The sequence below is a fragment of the Rhynchophorus ferrugineus genome, unplaced genomic scaffold (genome assembly GCF_030347505.1).
Source record: "Rhynchophorus ferrugineus isolate W39M unplaced genomic scaffold, kcgeb_rfMv2 rfM3, whole genome shotgun sequence".
Taxonomy (NCBI): Eukaryota; Metazoa; Arthropoda; class Insecta; order Coleoptera; family Curculionidae; genus Rhynchophorus; species Rhynchophorus ferrugineus.
Window position 1 is genome coordinate 36,511,768 of NW_027472582.1, and position 17,832 is coordinate 36,529,599.

Consider the following 17,832-nt stretch of genomic DNA (forward strand, 5'->3'; position numbering starts at 1 on the left):
ATCCTTCACGTGCTTTTCAGGATTTCGAATTAATCTTTTAATTTAGAGTAATAGCAAACATTTAAGGCAAACGTTATGTATATTATTATTTCCCATAATTAGCAACTACTTCTTGAAAAAATCAAAAAAAAGTAGCGTGACTTCTGGATATGTTTCTAAATAACCTTCAATTTACTAATAAATGTTACAAGAATTTGGGGATGCTATTTGCGAAACAATAAATAAAAAGGAACTTGTGAGTTTATGTTCAGTAGTCATTGTTTTTTGACGGAAATTATATTGTTAAAACAAGCAGTGGCTTTATAAGTTTTATGCAAAATCTGTAGAAAGAAAATGAAGTATAATAAGTTTGGACGGAATCATACGCATGTCGATAATTGCTAAATACTCTGGTCATTCAAAATTTTTATTTCGTAAGATATTTTTGTAAAACCATAAAACGGAGGCATTCTAAAATAGCTAATATCTTAAAGATATTAGAATGCATGTATACATTTTTTTTACTTGAGCATGGATAACTTGATTTCGAAGTGAGTGTCGCGTTTCGAAACGAAAATAATAACAACGTCTTAGCGATTCATTCACTTGTTTAGAGCTGTTTAAGAGGAATGAAAATGTTATTGCTTACATCGATGTTTGGTAAGGGATAACATAGGTTTACTTCCTCATTTCAGAGTAGGCAGTGTCTGGTAAAATTCACTGTTTCCAATATGTATCTATTGATGTTTTGATAAAGTGGAATTTTTCAAAAAGGCACGAAAGTTAGACAAAAGTTTAATGACAAAATCTAATGACACAGTGTAATTACAGATATGAATGTGCATATCTCTTTCTAATTTTGTGGTACTTTTATTGTTTCAAAAGCAACGGATTTTTATGCATTACTAAACCGCTTTGATTTGATGTTGAATCAAAGCCCGTTAAACAATGAAATAATTCCCATTAGCTTTGTTGAGAGCCATGCGAAAATCTAGATTGTTTATTAATTGTCACGACGAAAACAAACAACGGTCGGTGTGAAAGGCTTTTACCGTCAGAATTGTTCCGTAATAGTACCATTCGACAAACATAAATCACAATTATTTTTTAATTGTGACCCAAGGCACATTCCCGCGCAGATTTTCGCGCAGATTAGACCATCGACTATCTAAAACAACTCTATTCCAACGACGGTACAGTTACTCGTGTGTTCTTGCTGATTCTATCGGCGCATACCTGGCTGGATAATACAGGTACGGCACCTGGGACTCGGAAAAATCGCTCTCCCGATGTGATTTGCTGATAGCGAGAACGGATCCGGTGGTGGTACAATCTAGATCGTAAAAATAGATTCTTACGTGAATTGAATGTTATATGGTAGCATTAAGGACGATAACTGAAACGAGATAAACGATAACTCAAATTTACGATGAAGCGACAGTAAAATATTTGATTTTACAAATAGGTAAAAATTAACGAGATCCAACTGATTTAAACTGATAGCTATCAAGCTGAAATAAGGAAGAAGTTGCTATTTAGATTTTACCGATTAATGTGATATTATTCATTACACATGTGTTTTGTATTTTTTTAAAACTTATTTATTTGCCGGGAATTTTATTTCAATATGAAGAGTAGTGCCGCCGAAGGCCATTGTGTTTTAGTAGAAGTCATGGTGTACTTGAGAATTGTCTTAGGATATGAAGATTAGACGCTTGCCTGCTTAGTGAATATTTGCCAAGAACATAAATTGACAAATGTCTAATTATTGATAGTAGGCAGACTCTTAAAGTCTTAGGTAAACGGTTGATTTTGATGAACAACAAATTTGGTTTCACCTAAACTCATATAATTTTTAAAAACAGTTATTACACAGTTACTAGTCGTTACCCATTAACCTGCAATTTTTCTTTACAGTAGCTTAAATCTTCTGCTTTTTTTTTCTATTAAATGTACCACATTACACTATATTACTCTTTTGCTTGCTTCCTGAGTGACAGTCAATATCAATACAGTCAGGGTATCTAGTAGGTTTTAATACATGGTAGTATAGTAATTTTTATATTCCAATTAACCAACTCATTTACCTTTATTTCAAATTCAGTTCATTCATCTTCTTTTCAACATGTTCCTTCCGAAGCGAAGCGTTTTAACAAGAGTCATTCCGAGATACTCAGCGTTCTTGCTATATGGAATGATAGTTATGATTTAGTGTTAATGATGTTTGTGCGGTATGATTATAAGTGAACTTCACACGCACAGGTTTACTTTGTCTAAATTTTATTTTTCAGGTTTAGATCCTTTTGTTTGACCCATTCACCGGAAACAGTCTTGTTGTGATGTAAGATTTTAATAGATTAGTGTGTTGCTTCTCTAATAATTCCTCTCGCATTTCAAAAAGGCCGTCGTGCCAAACTTTAACATATATAAGTTATAAAAGGCTTTTGCTACATCTAAGAATGTAGTTGGACACACTTTTTTAACCTCATGGGATTGTTCAGTGATATCTGTTAGGTTAAGTACCTGATCAATTGTTGTTGTGTTTATAATAATACACATTCACTCACCATTAATTGATTGGAATAGAATAAGAATTGTGTAAATGGCTATTAACTGCTACAATCTGAAGTCATTATTGGCTATAACTTAGCTATCATATAAGACTAATACGTTTGAGCCGTATATCGTTCAGAAAGAAAACTTTGCAAATACTTTAAACAATCGGTCAAAAAATCAATATGTGTCCTATAAATTCGTTCTTATTTATTTTTATTGGTGAACAAATTTGAAATTATCTTAATAGATATTTTTTGCTTTTAAGTACATAATTAAAAGCACAATTACCTTAATGTACTTTAACACATACCTAACTCATAACCTACGTGTATAGTTGATGTTATTATTTTAACATAGTTTATGACTTGTAGTATTAAACATAGAAGCAATGCTGTTATACATGAAACAGAATTGAAAGGGTATGCATGAAGGTTTTTATTTTATGGAGTTTTCTTAAGGGAGATAAGAGTCTTGAACTGCAATCCAAAAACTCTAGTCATATTGTCTAATATTACAGGCGTGTGTACTGAAATGTCTATCACTATCTATAAATGTTTATCATCATTCTGACAACATGCGGATACGCTGTCGAGGAAAGATGTTGGTTTGCATCAGTATATCGAAACCGGGTGACAGTCAAATGATTCTGCACTAGCAGTAATCGGAAGGTGCTATATCTGAATTGTGTGATGATACTTCTCACAATCTGTAGCCGTTGATATGTAACAAGCCTTCGCGTCAAGATATTGCAGTAATCGTTTCATAACATTTGATAGCAGATTTCTTCAAATCAAACAACTAAATTAATGAATTTTGAAAATACAATTTTGAGCATCACATGATTAGAGTCTATATATTGTATAACTTAATAATACTAAACAGAACTTTTTCTGTCTGACTGCCAAAATAATCGATTTTAACATACTTGGCACTATTGCTTATAGATATCGTTAGTCAAAATATATCCCAGTATCTAATATAATAAAGCAAAATTATTTTAGAAGCCTATGAAAATATTTGATTAAGTAAAATTTTGATGTGCTCTAAATAAAATGAAGTAAAATGAAAAATGAAAAAAAAAATAAAATGTGCATTTAAATAAAGTAATTTAAATATGTAAATTATTATTCACTCTGTATTGTAAAAAAATATAGTTTTAGACGCACATGTTTCGATATGTACGCAAATGGTGCATTAAGTGGAGTATCCCTGTAAATTAATTAGCAATGACAAAACCATTAACCATAAAATGATGCTTCAATAAGCGGAAAGATATGCGTCAATTGAATGTTAACGGAAAGTTAAAACAGCACTAGAAGGTAGGCTTAACGATGATTGTGGTCATAAACAACAATGCGCTCTGATTATTATGTGTTTGTAAATTGAAATTATAGTCATTATTTAAATCAAACCATATTAAAAGTTGATAAAGGATATATACATATGTAATTATCACGATTATATAACATAGTTGCTAGGTAAACTAGTCGTTTTTTTGTTTCCTTTGAAGTTTATATGTTAATCATTCATATTCAGATAAATACAATTCTGGCAGTATTAATCATTACAAAATAGTAAAAGTGATATTTGATGATACAAATACTATATTTTGCTATAAGCTACATATGTTATATTATGCGAAATAATTTTTTGGAAAATGCCCAGCTTCATGCTTTTAGCAACCTTGGCTGATAGAAATTTACTATATATTTACCTGATGAAGATGCGAAACTGCAAGAGTTATTGGACGAAAACCCAACCCAAACATAAAAACAATTTTCGAAAGCGTTTAATGTGGCCCAAGAAGTAATTTGCGGCCGATTACGAGCAATGGGGTAAAATCAAAACACGGCCATATGGATGCCTTAATAATTGAGTGATAGACAAATGGAAAATAAAAAAAAAACGAATGTTTAGATTTTATGTTATATTAATAATTCCATACTAATAATAGTTAAATTGTTGTGTTATTCTTGGTGGTCTACCATACATTGGTTTTAAAATATGGAAGAACAAGGGTAAGTGCAGAATGTAAGGTTACATTTTTAAAAGTTATAAAATACAAACAGCCTCAATTATATGTATAGTGGGAATATTAGCTGCCAAATTTACAATACATCATATTCAACGACCTGGAATAGGTAACAACATATGCGAAAATTTAATGATAACAAGAACTGAGAAGAAAATGATTCTTGTTTTGTTGGAAGTAGTCGAGTCATTAATGAGGTTTGTCCATCAAGAATAGTAGCAAAACTGTAGTAACAGGTAATAATTAGACATTTATTTTCAACATAATATATTTTTGTAACGATCGAATGAATCAGAGAAGAAGAAACTAGACAGCATTTTACTAAGATATAAGAACAGTGTACAGTGATACTTTGAAATAATTGAATTTGTTAACAAAAGTAGACCTGGATGAAATAAACAAAATATAAAGCTATCAACAATATCCTAATGATCTAATGACAAGGAAGATACAATGCATTATTATATAAGAGTATAGGTAAATAAGTTATTATTTTGTGAATATAATGATGTATTGACTGAGATGTTTTTCAGCTTTAAAGTACTATCATCCATTCGTTTTAGATGAGTACATGTACAATATGTTAATTGAAGGCTCGAGGTCGTCAATTCATTAATGGAGTTTGTGGATCAAGAATAGTAGCGATAATATTTGGAGGTTTTTAGGAAAATTTTACTTCTTTCATATATAGTGGTGGCTTTTTCGTTTGATTTTAACTATACTGGCTGTGTTTGATCTAAACGACTTTGGTCTTTTTATGGTAATGTTTATCTATATGGTTCTTGGAGTTCTTGTTAATTGTTCAAATATGTAAATTAATTTAAATATAGTGTTTTATAAAAACAGAAAAGATATATAGAAATTATTTTTATTATATCATTTTATTCAATAATTTTTTAAACAAAATGTATTATTTCAAAAAAATTTCAATGTTTATTTCCATCCTTATATATAGTTTCCACATTAAATCAATTATTTATCATATTTGTGTGTTTTTATTTATAAAAAATAATGGTAAAGTGTAACATGATGGTTTTATAAAAATGTAATAGCTGGATGTATTTTAATTGTATTTTTATTATTTCGTTTTTTCCAATACTTTTTTGAAATAAAATGGGTTATTTCCAAAATTTTACCATTTTTGTTTACTTCCCGAACCTATTTACCTTCTTAATATATTCGACATTAAATCTAATAATCACGATAAAGAAATAAGTAAATAAAAAATGTGTGTTTGGTTTGTGTTTGGAGGGACCAGAATGGCGTGATGTATTACGAACTATTGATACCTAGTGAAACCGTTAATAGTAATCGCCACCGACAACAAATGATCAATTTGAACCATGTATTGATTGGAAAACGTCCAGAATTGGACCGAAGACACGGCAAACTGATTTCTTAGCACGATAACGCGCTATCTCATAAAGCAAAACGGGTCCAGGAAGCGTTGAAAGCACTTGGATGAGACATATCATCGCACTCGCCGTACTCTTCAGAGCTTGCCTCGTCCGACTACTAATTCTTCGCATCAGTGGGACTCAGCACTCAGAACAGTACTTCGCCAATTTTGATGAAGTTAGAAAATCGTTCTATGAATGATTTTACTCAACGAACAAACGGTTATCTTTTCATGGCATCCATAATTTACCTAATAAACAATACGTTCAATAAATAAATATACCATTTTCTTGAAAATTATGTTTTTTTTTTCGAAAAACCGGTAATGACTTGTCGGTACACCAGGAAAACTGTAAAAAATACTATAAGAAATCATATTATAAAAAAATAATGTTACATGTATTACAGTTCAGTTATTCCAATTGCTGGAAACTAAAATAAAAAACGTGTTAATAGTTGTAAAAATTAATATTCTCTGGTGTGGGAATATAAATAGAGACAGGAGTCATTTGGAGTAATATATAATAAAATTCTCTGACAGTGTTAGTAAACTAAAATGCTCTTAACGGTCCAAATTATTACACCACTCAGTAAATTTGTTAACATCATATATAAACATTACTTGGTATTTAGAGCTGCATTTGTTTGATTGCCGTTAGATGTCCATTTGCTAGAATGTATAAATAACTCGATAATACGTTTCTAATGGGAACAACAAAGTGTGCCATGCCTTAAGCTTGTTTGGGTCTCAAATAAAAAATAGTATATAACTGGTAATATCATGATGGTGTTTTTCTTGTTGTCTATTATACAATCTTGCATTATTAATCGGTATAAACATTAATAGTCATGTAATGTATACTTTATGTTTATTATAATTATAATAATATACGCCATATATTTACAGTGATAAAATATTTCAACATAGAAATTTAGATCTGTTGCAGATTTATTTTATAGCATTCATTTTGATTTTTGATGCTACATTCAGACATTGAACTTGCATTTCCATAGAAAAAATGATGAATGACAGCGCTTCATTAATTATATACGAATCTATAGTGGACAATTTGGTAGTGATTGACGTAACAATGGTCCTTTTCTAGCTTTAGTACTATTCTTCCGTACTGTTCCGTGATAAAACAAAATAGCATCGAATATCATATTATGTGATAATTCTTATTTGAGGACAAAAAACAAGTCGATAGTAATTGTACTCGATATATATGCCAAACACATATACAACATTTATGTCTTTCTACATGTTCTGCCAGCAAGGTGCAATAACATAAAGAAAATCACACTCCACCGACATTGACAGAAATCAACATAAATATTAATGTATTCTAATTATTAGCATTTTTCCCTTCTGGGTTGGTAGTGTTACGTATATGGGAATAAATTCTAATTCGTATTACGTTAGTTATTGTTGTGTTGCTGTAATTATTACATGGCGGGTATTTAATACCGACTTAAACAACAATAAAAAAGAATTATATAAAAATAATTTTACGCATTTTTTTTAATCTCGATATTTTATCTGCATCGTCATAGTAAAATAAATCTGTTGCTTTCTAGTAATAAACATTATATGCTTAAGTAATTCTAGTAAGTAGAATAATTTAAAAGCGTTAAGTTTACCTAAATGTTTTTGTAAACAGGGTTATAATTTCTCTGACAAAAACTTTCTTATTTGAACTTTGTTTACATATCGTTTTAAATATTGTTATTATATATGATATATAGGTACAACGTAAAATTCAATATCTGTATATATTATTATTTTTATATCTAAATATAATTACAAATTAAAATAAATTAATGAGTGCAAAATGAATAATGTCGTTATTATAGCTTCTAATTAGTGCTTATATATAGAAAAATTAAATAAGTTTTTTTAAATAAATTAGTTTTTTTAATAGTCTTTGATAACTTTTTTCTACCTTTTGAATATTACATTTAATATCAGATTGTAAATAAATCATTAGTATTACATATATATATATATATATATATATATATATATATATATATATATATATATATATATATATATATATATGGTGTAGAATCATTATTATTTTTTTTATTTTAGGCAAATGCATTATATTGCTCTAGAATTTCACCATAACTAACTTTTACCTGTGGACAAAATATCTGCTTTAATTATTTAAGGAAACGAGCCTCGTGAATGTAATATTCATCAATAATATTACAAAATACAGAAATCATGGTGATTGATTTCAAATAATTATTAAAAATAATAATTAAAATTCAAAGAATATCCCATTTTTTGTTCATAAAAATAGTGAATCTTCCTACTTACAAATGGTATATAACAAATAGTAGTCAAAGTACTACTTAGTTTTTATCCACCTACAAAACAGGTGTAGAAATAAACTGCTCAACATTTCAACAGTTTAACAACAAATCCCCTTCAAGGGAATACACTGATCATAGCGACCCTACAACTTTTTGATACCATTTTTGTAGTACGATTTGTCCTTCGTTTCAAAATGGGCCTGAATTTCGGCGATCACTTCTTCATTAGACGAAAATTTCTTCTCAACGAGCATTCTTTTCAGATCTCAGAACAGGAAATAGTCGCTGGGGGTCAGATCTAGAGACTACCGTGGATGAGGAAGCAATTAGAAGTCCAGTTCATGGATTTTTACCATTGTTTTCACTGATTTGTGACACGGTGCATTGTCGTCCTTCAAACGGCCCAATTACGCTATGTAATAGTCGCTGTTGATGTTCCTTCCTTTTTCAAGGCAGTCAATGAAAATTATTCTATGTGAATCCCAAAATACATACGCCATAAACTTTCCACCCACTTTGCACAAAGCTTTCTCATTCGTTCAGCTGATATCTTTAGAATCTCCGCTATTCATTAAATTTCAATTTACGGTCATTCAAAATCATTTTGTGGATCTTTTCATATTTTCGTCGGTAACAACCTCTTTTGGGCGTTGACTGCGTTCACCGATTTCAGTGCTCATTTCACAACGTCTAAACTTAGCATACCAATCCTTGATGGTTGATTTTCCTGGGGCAGTGTCCAGAAACTTGACATCAAGCCAAATTTTTGCTTCAACTGTATTTTTTCCCTTCAAAAAGCAATATTTTACCATCATGCGAAATTCCTTATTATCAATTTTTTTTTCACAATAACCCAAAAGTTGCTTCACTCAAAATGCTATAATTCACAAACTATTGATAAGACAGCTGTCAAATTTATGCACTCATCTTTTGAGGGTTAGGGCTAACTAAAAAAGCATATGGATTTAATTTTAGTAGCGTCACCTATGTGTCAGGCCGGGGACTTTTCAATTGACCTGTTAACAATGACAAAATAATTGAAATGTTTTACTATGACATGTACCTTATATATATTAAAATGAATTATATTTTCTTTAACAAGCTTATAATAAGCTTGGTTTTTTAATTTAATTCTCAAAATGTATATAACAATCCGTCAAAATATCGCGTGTTATGCTTGTTGCATAACAAAGTGAACAACAATCAAGCGTGAAAATAATTTAATTTTTATCTATGAACCACATCGATTAGTGTATACACTAATCATTTGCGCTTTAGAAAAGTAAAAAACAACAAAAATATGATAACGTGACACCGTAACGAGATGAACAGTTACATAAAAAAAGTAATTGAGTTGACAAATCGATTATAACCGTCTATTAGAAAGTCGACTCGTATATGTAGCTAATAATACGTTCAGAATTGGGTAAAATAAGAATTGGCGAACTAGAGAATTATAATATTATGACCTATTTAATATAGAAAAAAAATGTTTAAGCATCTTTATAATTAACCAGCAACTTCTTTGTTAAAATTCAGTCATTAGAAACTAGTACGGCAATCATAATATTTTTTTCTCTGACTAGTTAATTATTGTTTTTTATTTTTTCATGTTCTTATCATTAACATTATTATATTCGATATTTTATTGTAATCTGACCCAATACTATTTAATTAAATTATAATAGTTTGCAGGTCAAGGAGATAAGATAAATGATAATCTTTAGAAATATTTTTTTTATATATGTGTTCTATTTTGATCATTAATCTCTAGTTTCTCTGTTATACTTTAATATTATGGCTGAAAAAAAGTAACGGAGTTTTTAATAGTGGAAAAGTTCCTTTGTTGCTGCTAATTTGAGAAATAGTGTCCAATTGTTAATTATTTTGTCGTTTCCCTTCATTGATAAATTGTAGACATCTCAACTTCAAATTAGTGTATAAGTTAAAATTTATCTGCAATAATACATAACCTACATTAAAAACATTTTTATTATTTATGTATTTTTATAATTTATCTATTTTTTCAAGGACATAATTCTTTCGTTTTGGTTTTTAATAATGTCTGATATAATTTTGGCATTGAGTTGTAATTGATTTATTAGTTTTGTCTGAACTGGACCGTTGTATGCTCTACGAAGAACCCATTTGGACTATCTACCCCAATAATACCAATTATTGCATTCTCTGTTTCTTATTTCTATTTCCAGTGACTGTATATTTCCATGTGCTAGGACTGTCGATTATAGATTATATGAAATTATCATACTATTATCTTCTATTTCTTCACATTACTGTTTATCATTTTATTGAATGCTGCTTATTTACTTATTGTTGATTATAATTTGGAGGATTATATTATTCGGGAGACTAATGAGAACTAGCTACCATATATCATATATATTATAAAATAATGTTTTTGAAAAGTTCATTATTTAGTAGATATAGTCTAGGTATTATCATTAACCTCTATTTTGTTGAATACATTGATCATATGATATATATTGTATACATTATATTAATTCTGTAATAAATAGCGTAACTATTATAATATTTAGTTTAAATAACTTTCCAAGGTAGTTGTACAGTAAACATTCTTGTATACAAACGCCAGTTTTCCCTCGATGATTTTCCTAATTGCCTTGTTTTTATCCAAAATTTGGTGTAACCTATATGGAATGGTTTCAGTCCTCTAAATTTCAATAGTTTACTACTGAGCAACAATACTATAATGCAATACTGGGTCTAGTGGTGTTTTTCAAAGAGTCATTGTTTCCTAATAGTTTATTGCTAGAGGACACTTAGCATCTTCAGTCGACATTTACTGACCAATAACTTAGTTTAAATTGTGATAATTCTACCCAAATTCTGCTTAAGTATACCAAATAATGTTACAAAATAACTGAGTTATTACAAATACAATATTAACCTGTTTTCTTTCCTTGATAAATAAGTTGGTTAGTAAGTTGTAAGTAAAATAATTTAAAATTGAACACTTATATAACGAGTAGGGTTTGAAATAAAAATGCTTAATTTACTTTAAAATTATTTTATGTCGTGGAAGTGGCGACTTACTGAATATAATGTAAAACAGACACAATAAGACTAAAATACGCAAAATTTCTAGATACCTGATTCATAACACCTTGTAGTTTCGTACTATATACTACATATATTTTACTATATTATATTTAGTACTCAATCATTCTTCTCAAATCAAACAGCCTTTGTTAATTATTTTTTTCTATTTTTCAGATCATGACCTTCCAAGATGCCCGTTCTACTTCTAAGGCAACTTTCAACAACATCCTTGGCTGCCATTGTGGAGAAATCTCAACGGCAACCAAACCAAGGACAACTAGATTACGACCTTCAACTGAAGAACAACCAACTGGACCTTATCTTACTCTCCAGACCTCCGGAACCATCTCAAAGTGCCGTTAAAACACCCACAGACTTACCAAAGTTGCCAGTGTTATCAAAGTTATCGCCAGACGAGGGTTTCGAAAGTGACATTGACACTATCTCAATTGTTAGTAGTGAAAATGAATCGTTCGCCGTTGATAAAGTTGGGCAGAAGCCCGTTCTCGCGGAGACTGACAGTGCCAATGGAGGATCCGGTACGGAAAGTGAAACAGAGACGGAGAAGACCAACACATTAACACCTAAAAACGCCAATACGCTCAAGGAGGGCTTAGATAAACAACTATCGGCTCCAAAAGAAAAAGAAACGTTTGATCTAGTCGACTGCGTCTGTTATTCAGACGTAACGTATCCGGACGTTTTGATTTTCGTCATTAGAAACGAGGCTCTAGTGTTTAAGTTTGCTAATATTCAGCACCTGCAAACATTTTATACTAATTTTACTACCTTAAAAGCGGTTACCAATCAGAAAGCATATAATTTAACAAAAAACATAGCTACTAAGTACAATTTACTACAAAGAACTGATCAAAATGGTGTTACGCACATCGAAATCAAAAAGCAAAATGGTGCAAATAAATCACAGAACTCTACTAATAGTGGACCATCGAGTATCATCTCTATTGATACTCCAGATGGTACCATATCCAAAAAGTTCTATGACTTTGACGATTCGAAATCGAATAAGCTAAAAGATATTAACCTACGCCAACGAGCAGAGAGTAAGTTAATCACTGACATGAGACTCTTGAATGATGTAAAATTTAATACTATTAACAATAAAGTGGGAACAAAGAAGATGATGGTCAGAAGCAGTTCGATAGAGAATATTTTAAATATAGACAGTAAGGAAAGCAATCTAGTCAAAGATGATGGTTTGGGGACTTTAAGGAAAGTGTGGAATTCGGCAGAAGATTTATTAGGTAAGATACACAACTCTATGTACATTGAATTATTATATATATTATTGGCTGGAATCTATAATGTCATAGATAAATATCATTATTCATGGCCAATAATTTTGGTTAAAAGCTATTAATCATGCTATATGTAGAAAATGTAATTTGAATAATCCAATCAAGTGCTGTCTAGTACCCTATTTGTTATGTACTCAGCAGCAGCAGCTGATAATTTCGAATTTAATTTTAATTTACGTTTATTTAACATTATTAACTTTTGTGTGATTGTGATTTTATTATTTTACTTAATCGAAATACAATTAAATTTTAAGCAACACTTTGAAAAATGAAGCTAGAAGATTAGCTCTAGCAGATTTTATTTTCTATTTACGGTTTAAGTAATTGTCACTATTTTTTCACTCTTTTAGCGCTCATTAAGCATGGATGAGGTAAACCAACATAAGAGTTTCATAATTTTCTGTTAAAATTTAATTATATTTACATACTATTGCATACAATTTCAGGAGAAAGTATTGTGATGTTTAAATTAAAACACTTAAGGTAAATGAACTCATTAGCACTGAAATCTTAAAAAAGAATTATTTATGCATCTATTCAACAATTTTCAAATAGTTTCAGGCTCAAGTACATTTTTTTTAGAAATGAATAGGATCTTTTAAAACATTTTGCGATTTTTTTTCGTATATGATTTTTATATTTTAATTTTAATTATTACATATCTTGAAATTGTGATCGTTTTTCTCAAATACTAATTTCCATTTTATAACTGGTTTTAAATTCCACTTTTGAATTAACTGAAATGTCGAAAAGAGCAAAATAATTAAATACTGTAATTGAGAATTGATATTTTACATAATTGCATATATATTATATTTAGTAATAAAGTATTAAAAACTAAGTTTAATATCCTAAATTATTTGACTGGAGAAAAATAAATTTCGGTTTTCATAATAGCTAGTTTTAAAGTTTTTAGACATCTTTAGGAATGTTTATAGATAGAGCACGATAGCTTTGAAAATTGTGAGTCCAAGTCATTTGCGTCATATACTGCATATCAGCTTTCAAAATAGGAACAGTTCAATTTGCAGAGACAAGTGCGTGGTGTTTATTATCGGTGTTAGAATTGTTTTTCTCATTTTCGTTCTGGAAATTTGAATGTATTATAAAAAATATACCTCGCACAGGTAATTTTTTGTCATGGCCGAGTTTCCATTTTTGAATCGCTGTTGAAACGGTAGGAAAAATATTTATTTTTGAAACGAATGATTATTAGTGATATAATTCAGCCCAATATAATTCAACAAAAGAGCACATATTTAATAGATAAATATTTTAAATGTATTCGAATAAATTAGATTATAAAATCATGAAAAATAGTAAAATACTTTTCATCAATTCATTATATATTAAAATTGATATGTAGACAGTTAATCAAATTATTTATGTTTATAACTTAAACCATTAAAACAGCAATAAATTCCTACTAGATATTAAAATGAAGGTTAATTCTATGTGTAATTGCAGTACTTTATTTATAATAATAGTGAAATATACAATAGATATATATTTTAATGCATCTTAAATTGTTTAATATGAGCCTTTTCTTCCAATTGATCTTTATTAAACTTATTCAGCCACATATTATTCTCTTGCAATTAAAATTCGAGATCCACATATACAATCACCTAGAGCATGACTTTCCCTAAAATAAAACAATTATTTCCGAAAAACTATATTAAAATATGGAAATAATATCACCAAAAATGTATTTAAAATAAAATAGGACTTATGTTATTTCATCTATTATTATAATAGATACTCCTAATACTAGATAATACTTAGTCTTGATGATTACCTAAAGCTTATATTAAAATACGAAAATGGGATCCCCAAAAGAACTTATTTGACACGAAGTTTTTGTTACTCAATTTTAATGATTTCTGGAAAACTTTATTTTAATTATTTATTGTGATAATGAATAGCTAATTTATGTGTTATATTGTTTCAGATTCAGATTGCCCTCGCCGACCAGAACGCCGCAGGAAAAAGAAACCTGCACCCCCTCCTCCTGCCACCAAATCCGACCGAATCGAGGACGTTCTAAGCGGCCAATTCGTCCGAGTAAACGTGAATCTGGACAAGGATTTTGTCGACAAAAATCGCCTAGTGGTGAAAAGTAACGCCAACGAACCCCATCCAAAGAAACTGGGACAGAATTTCAACCTACTTAGCGGGAAGACCACGTTCGCTTCGTTTCTGAAATCGAAAATCGAACCAAAAAACGGCGGTCAAATTTTGAGGTATCCGCAAGAGAATGCTACTTTAAACAGGTCAACGAGAACGCCCCTATACGAGAAAAATAGTTCTTGGACGAACTCGGTGCCTCGCATATTGAAAAAGAGCTCAAGGAGCAAAAGCGAAACTCGGAATACCCAACAAAACTTTCAACCGATGGCTTATCGGTATATCGACACTACAATGGAGTACCCTTACAATACGTCGTTACAGAATAATGCAATATTTTTGACCGCAACCGGTTTGAAACCAAAACCTCATAGTGCAGAAACGTTGCAAAGGAAACACCACAATTTGGAGACACAACCACGGCTAGCTTATGCTTATAATGTCCCCAATTTACACAAACAACAGGAAAATACCATTGGCAACCGAATATTTGGACTCACACCCAAATTAAAAGACTTTAGTAGGGGTGACGCAAATCGATTGGGTAATAAATGGGGCAGTGCAAGTGACTTAACGTTTTTGAGTAACGAAAGAGACAGGAATAACCTCAAAAGTAGCATTAAAAGTGGCGAGGGTGGGTCCAAAAAGAAAAACGAGAAAAAAGTCACCTTCAGTGCTTATACGACCGTCCAAGTAGTATAAACTATTTATTATTTCCCATAAAAAGTGTCTTTTTTCCCAATAAACTTTCGATTATCACGAATGTGAACGGTGAAAGTATTCTTAAATCAACTTAAATTGGAGCAAAAGTTCGAATGGACTCAAGCGTTTTCAAATACGTCCAAACTAGACCAAAATCTAAATAGTCACCTTATTTATTCAAACTAATATTAATAAATCAACGTGAAATATCCCACGGAAATACCTAATTTGATTTCCTTGTTTTCCTTTAATAATACGAGTTTTGTAATGTTATCTGAAACTTTCAAGTCAATTAACGTGCATAACATCAGTATCTGGACCAATTTGGACACGCCTCAATCTCGAAGTACCAATTTATAAATTCCACCATTATTAACGACTTTCCGATCTCCTTTTATTAATGAAAACTACTCGAAAACATGCATTAAAAATGTTTCAAGCTTAAGTCGTGACTTTGTTATAATGTTTGCTATTTTTTAGTGTTTGTGATGAAAGCCGGCGTTTTATTTAAAAACTAGTCTGCGTATTATTTCAAATTGTTCGTAAATTACCAACGTATGAAGTTTTTGCTTTTTCAGTATGAGGAATGTGTGCGCTATATCTCAAAGTTTTTGATTGACTGCAGTTTTGTTGGTTTTTATCAGTAGAGCCAAAAGCTTTTGAGATTTATTGCGTTTTGAAGGAAATTTTTTGTAAAGCACAATAGAGCACGACACTTATTTATGACACTAATTTCATATTTTCGAGAAGAAAATATGAATTTTGCACATATTCTTGCAGCTTTCGGCATTGAAAAATACCGAAGCTTGTTGTTTTATTAACAATTTATACTTAACATACTATATATAAAGAATTGTTTTAAATTCTGTTTTATTTTGAATATTTTCGTCATTAACAAATTCTCTAATTTTAGTTAATCGATCCCCTCTTTAATAGAAATATATTCTAAATTAATACAAATTATTTAAATATCCGAATTCGTAATGTCATGCACGACAAACTTTTTATATATTGTATAAAAATGTATAACAATTTAATTTATACAGATTGATGACATATGAACGATATTTTATGCAGAAAAATATGTGTTCGTATTTAATCACTACGAATTAAGGTTATAACAGTCTATAAGCCTATAAAAATATCTTATTTGTTGTATGTTTTGCCACAACTTATATACCATGAAATAAATACCAGAGCAGCTTATTTAATTAACATTAGACCGAGTTGTAGTATTCGCACTAGCAGTAGGAACTGTTTTAAAGTGTATATTTACTGTATTTTTATTTCAAACATGTATATATGTATAATTATGTATAAATCTTGTTTTTTTTCAGTCTGTAAACCGTATATATGAATAAATAAATAAATGATATCCGTTTGTTTCTTTTTTGATGACCTAGGTTAAACTAAAATTAATGTTAATAATTGTAATTGAGCTGTTTTAAAAACTAGTCTTTATATGTATTAGGCGTTTGTACGTATTATGATCAGCGATCGCTAAATATTCGAAGTGCCAATGTAGACAACCATTAAACAACATAATCTAATAGTTAAATTCGCTTGTTTTAAATGCACACATGTTAATAATGAAACGCTCAATTAACATTTTCGACATTTAATACTTTTCCATTCATTATTTATGTTTTATTTAATTATAGTGGCCCCAATACTATTGTCTTATTTAGCGAGTTTCAACACACTCACTTAATATTTACTACCACTATCCTTTATTTTGCAAAACTTTTTTAAACGACCTTTAATCCTAGAGATATTCGATCTTAGTACATTAATATCGGTGAGCTAAACTCTTAAGCCGAACTGGTAAACTCAACCTACCTGCTGGGTACTATTTAGCATTGGGAACTATCGACTGAAAACAGTCGAAACAGTCGATAGTCAAAAAACTAGAAGTAATTACTATTTTCAGTCATATGCACGGTTTGACTGTTTTTTTCAATTCGTGATGTTAAACGAAAATGTGCGAACCATTTCCTGTATAAATTGTGAGAGACGAAAGGACGGAGATAACTGCTTCGAGCAGTTAATTTCATTTGTGCTTATATTTTTCCAACGGTAGTATAAGCGAGACGGAGATGCACATATTCTTTCACGTACTAACTTTAAAAGAGAAAAGAAAAAAATATTACTGAATACTGTTAAGATGCAATTAATAATTTCATTTTAAATGAAGTTGAATTACTTTTATATTTGAATGTTCTATGGATTGGTAAAAAGGAATGGATTTTTTCGATGGAATGCAATAAACTAAAACTGAAAAACATGCAATAACATGCAATAACCAGAAATGTTTTA

General features: G+C 30.0%; 1 protein-coding gene across 3 annotated transcripts in view; it reads left to right on the forward strand.

Annotated features, from left to right (window-relative positions):
• Positions 1-16,891, forward strand: part of LOC143193137 (uncharacterized) — a 134,545-nt gene extending 117,654 nt beyond the window's left edge. For all 3 annotated transcript variants that reach the window (XM_076399121.1, XM_076399122.1, XM_076399123.1), the window contains 2 exons: positions 11,543-12,633; positions 14,639-16,891. In XM_076399121.1, the coding sequence (XP_076255236.1) occupies positions 11,559-12,633; positions 14,639-15,516 (1,953 nt within the window). In that variant the 5' untranslated portion in view covers positions 11,543-11,558 and the 3' untranslated portion in view covers positions 15,517-16,891. The remainder of the gene's footprint in view (positions 1-11,542; positions 12,634-14,638) is intronic.
• Positions 16,892-17,832: the final 941 nt, after the last annotated feature.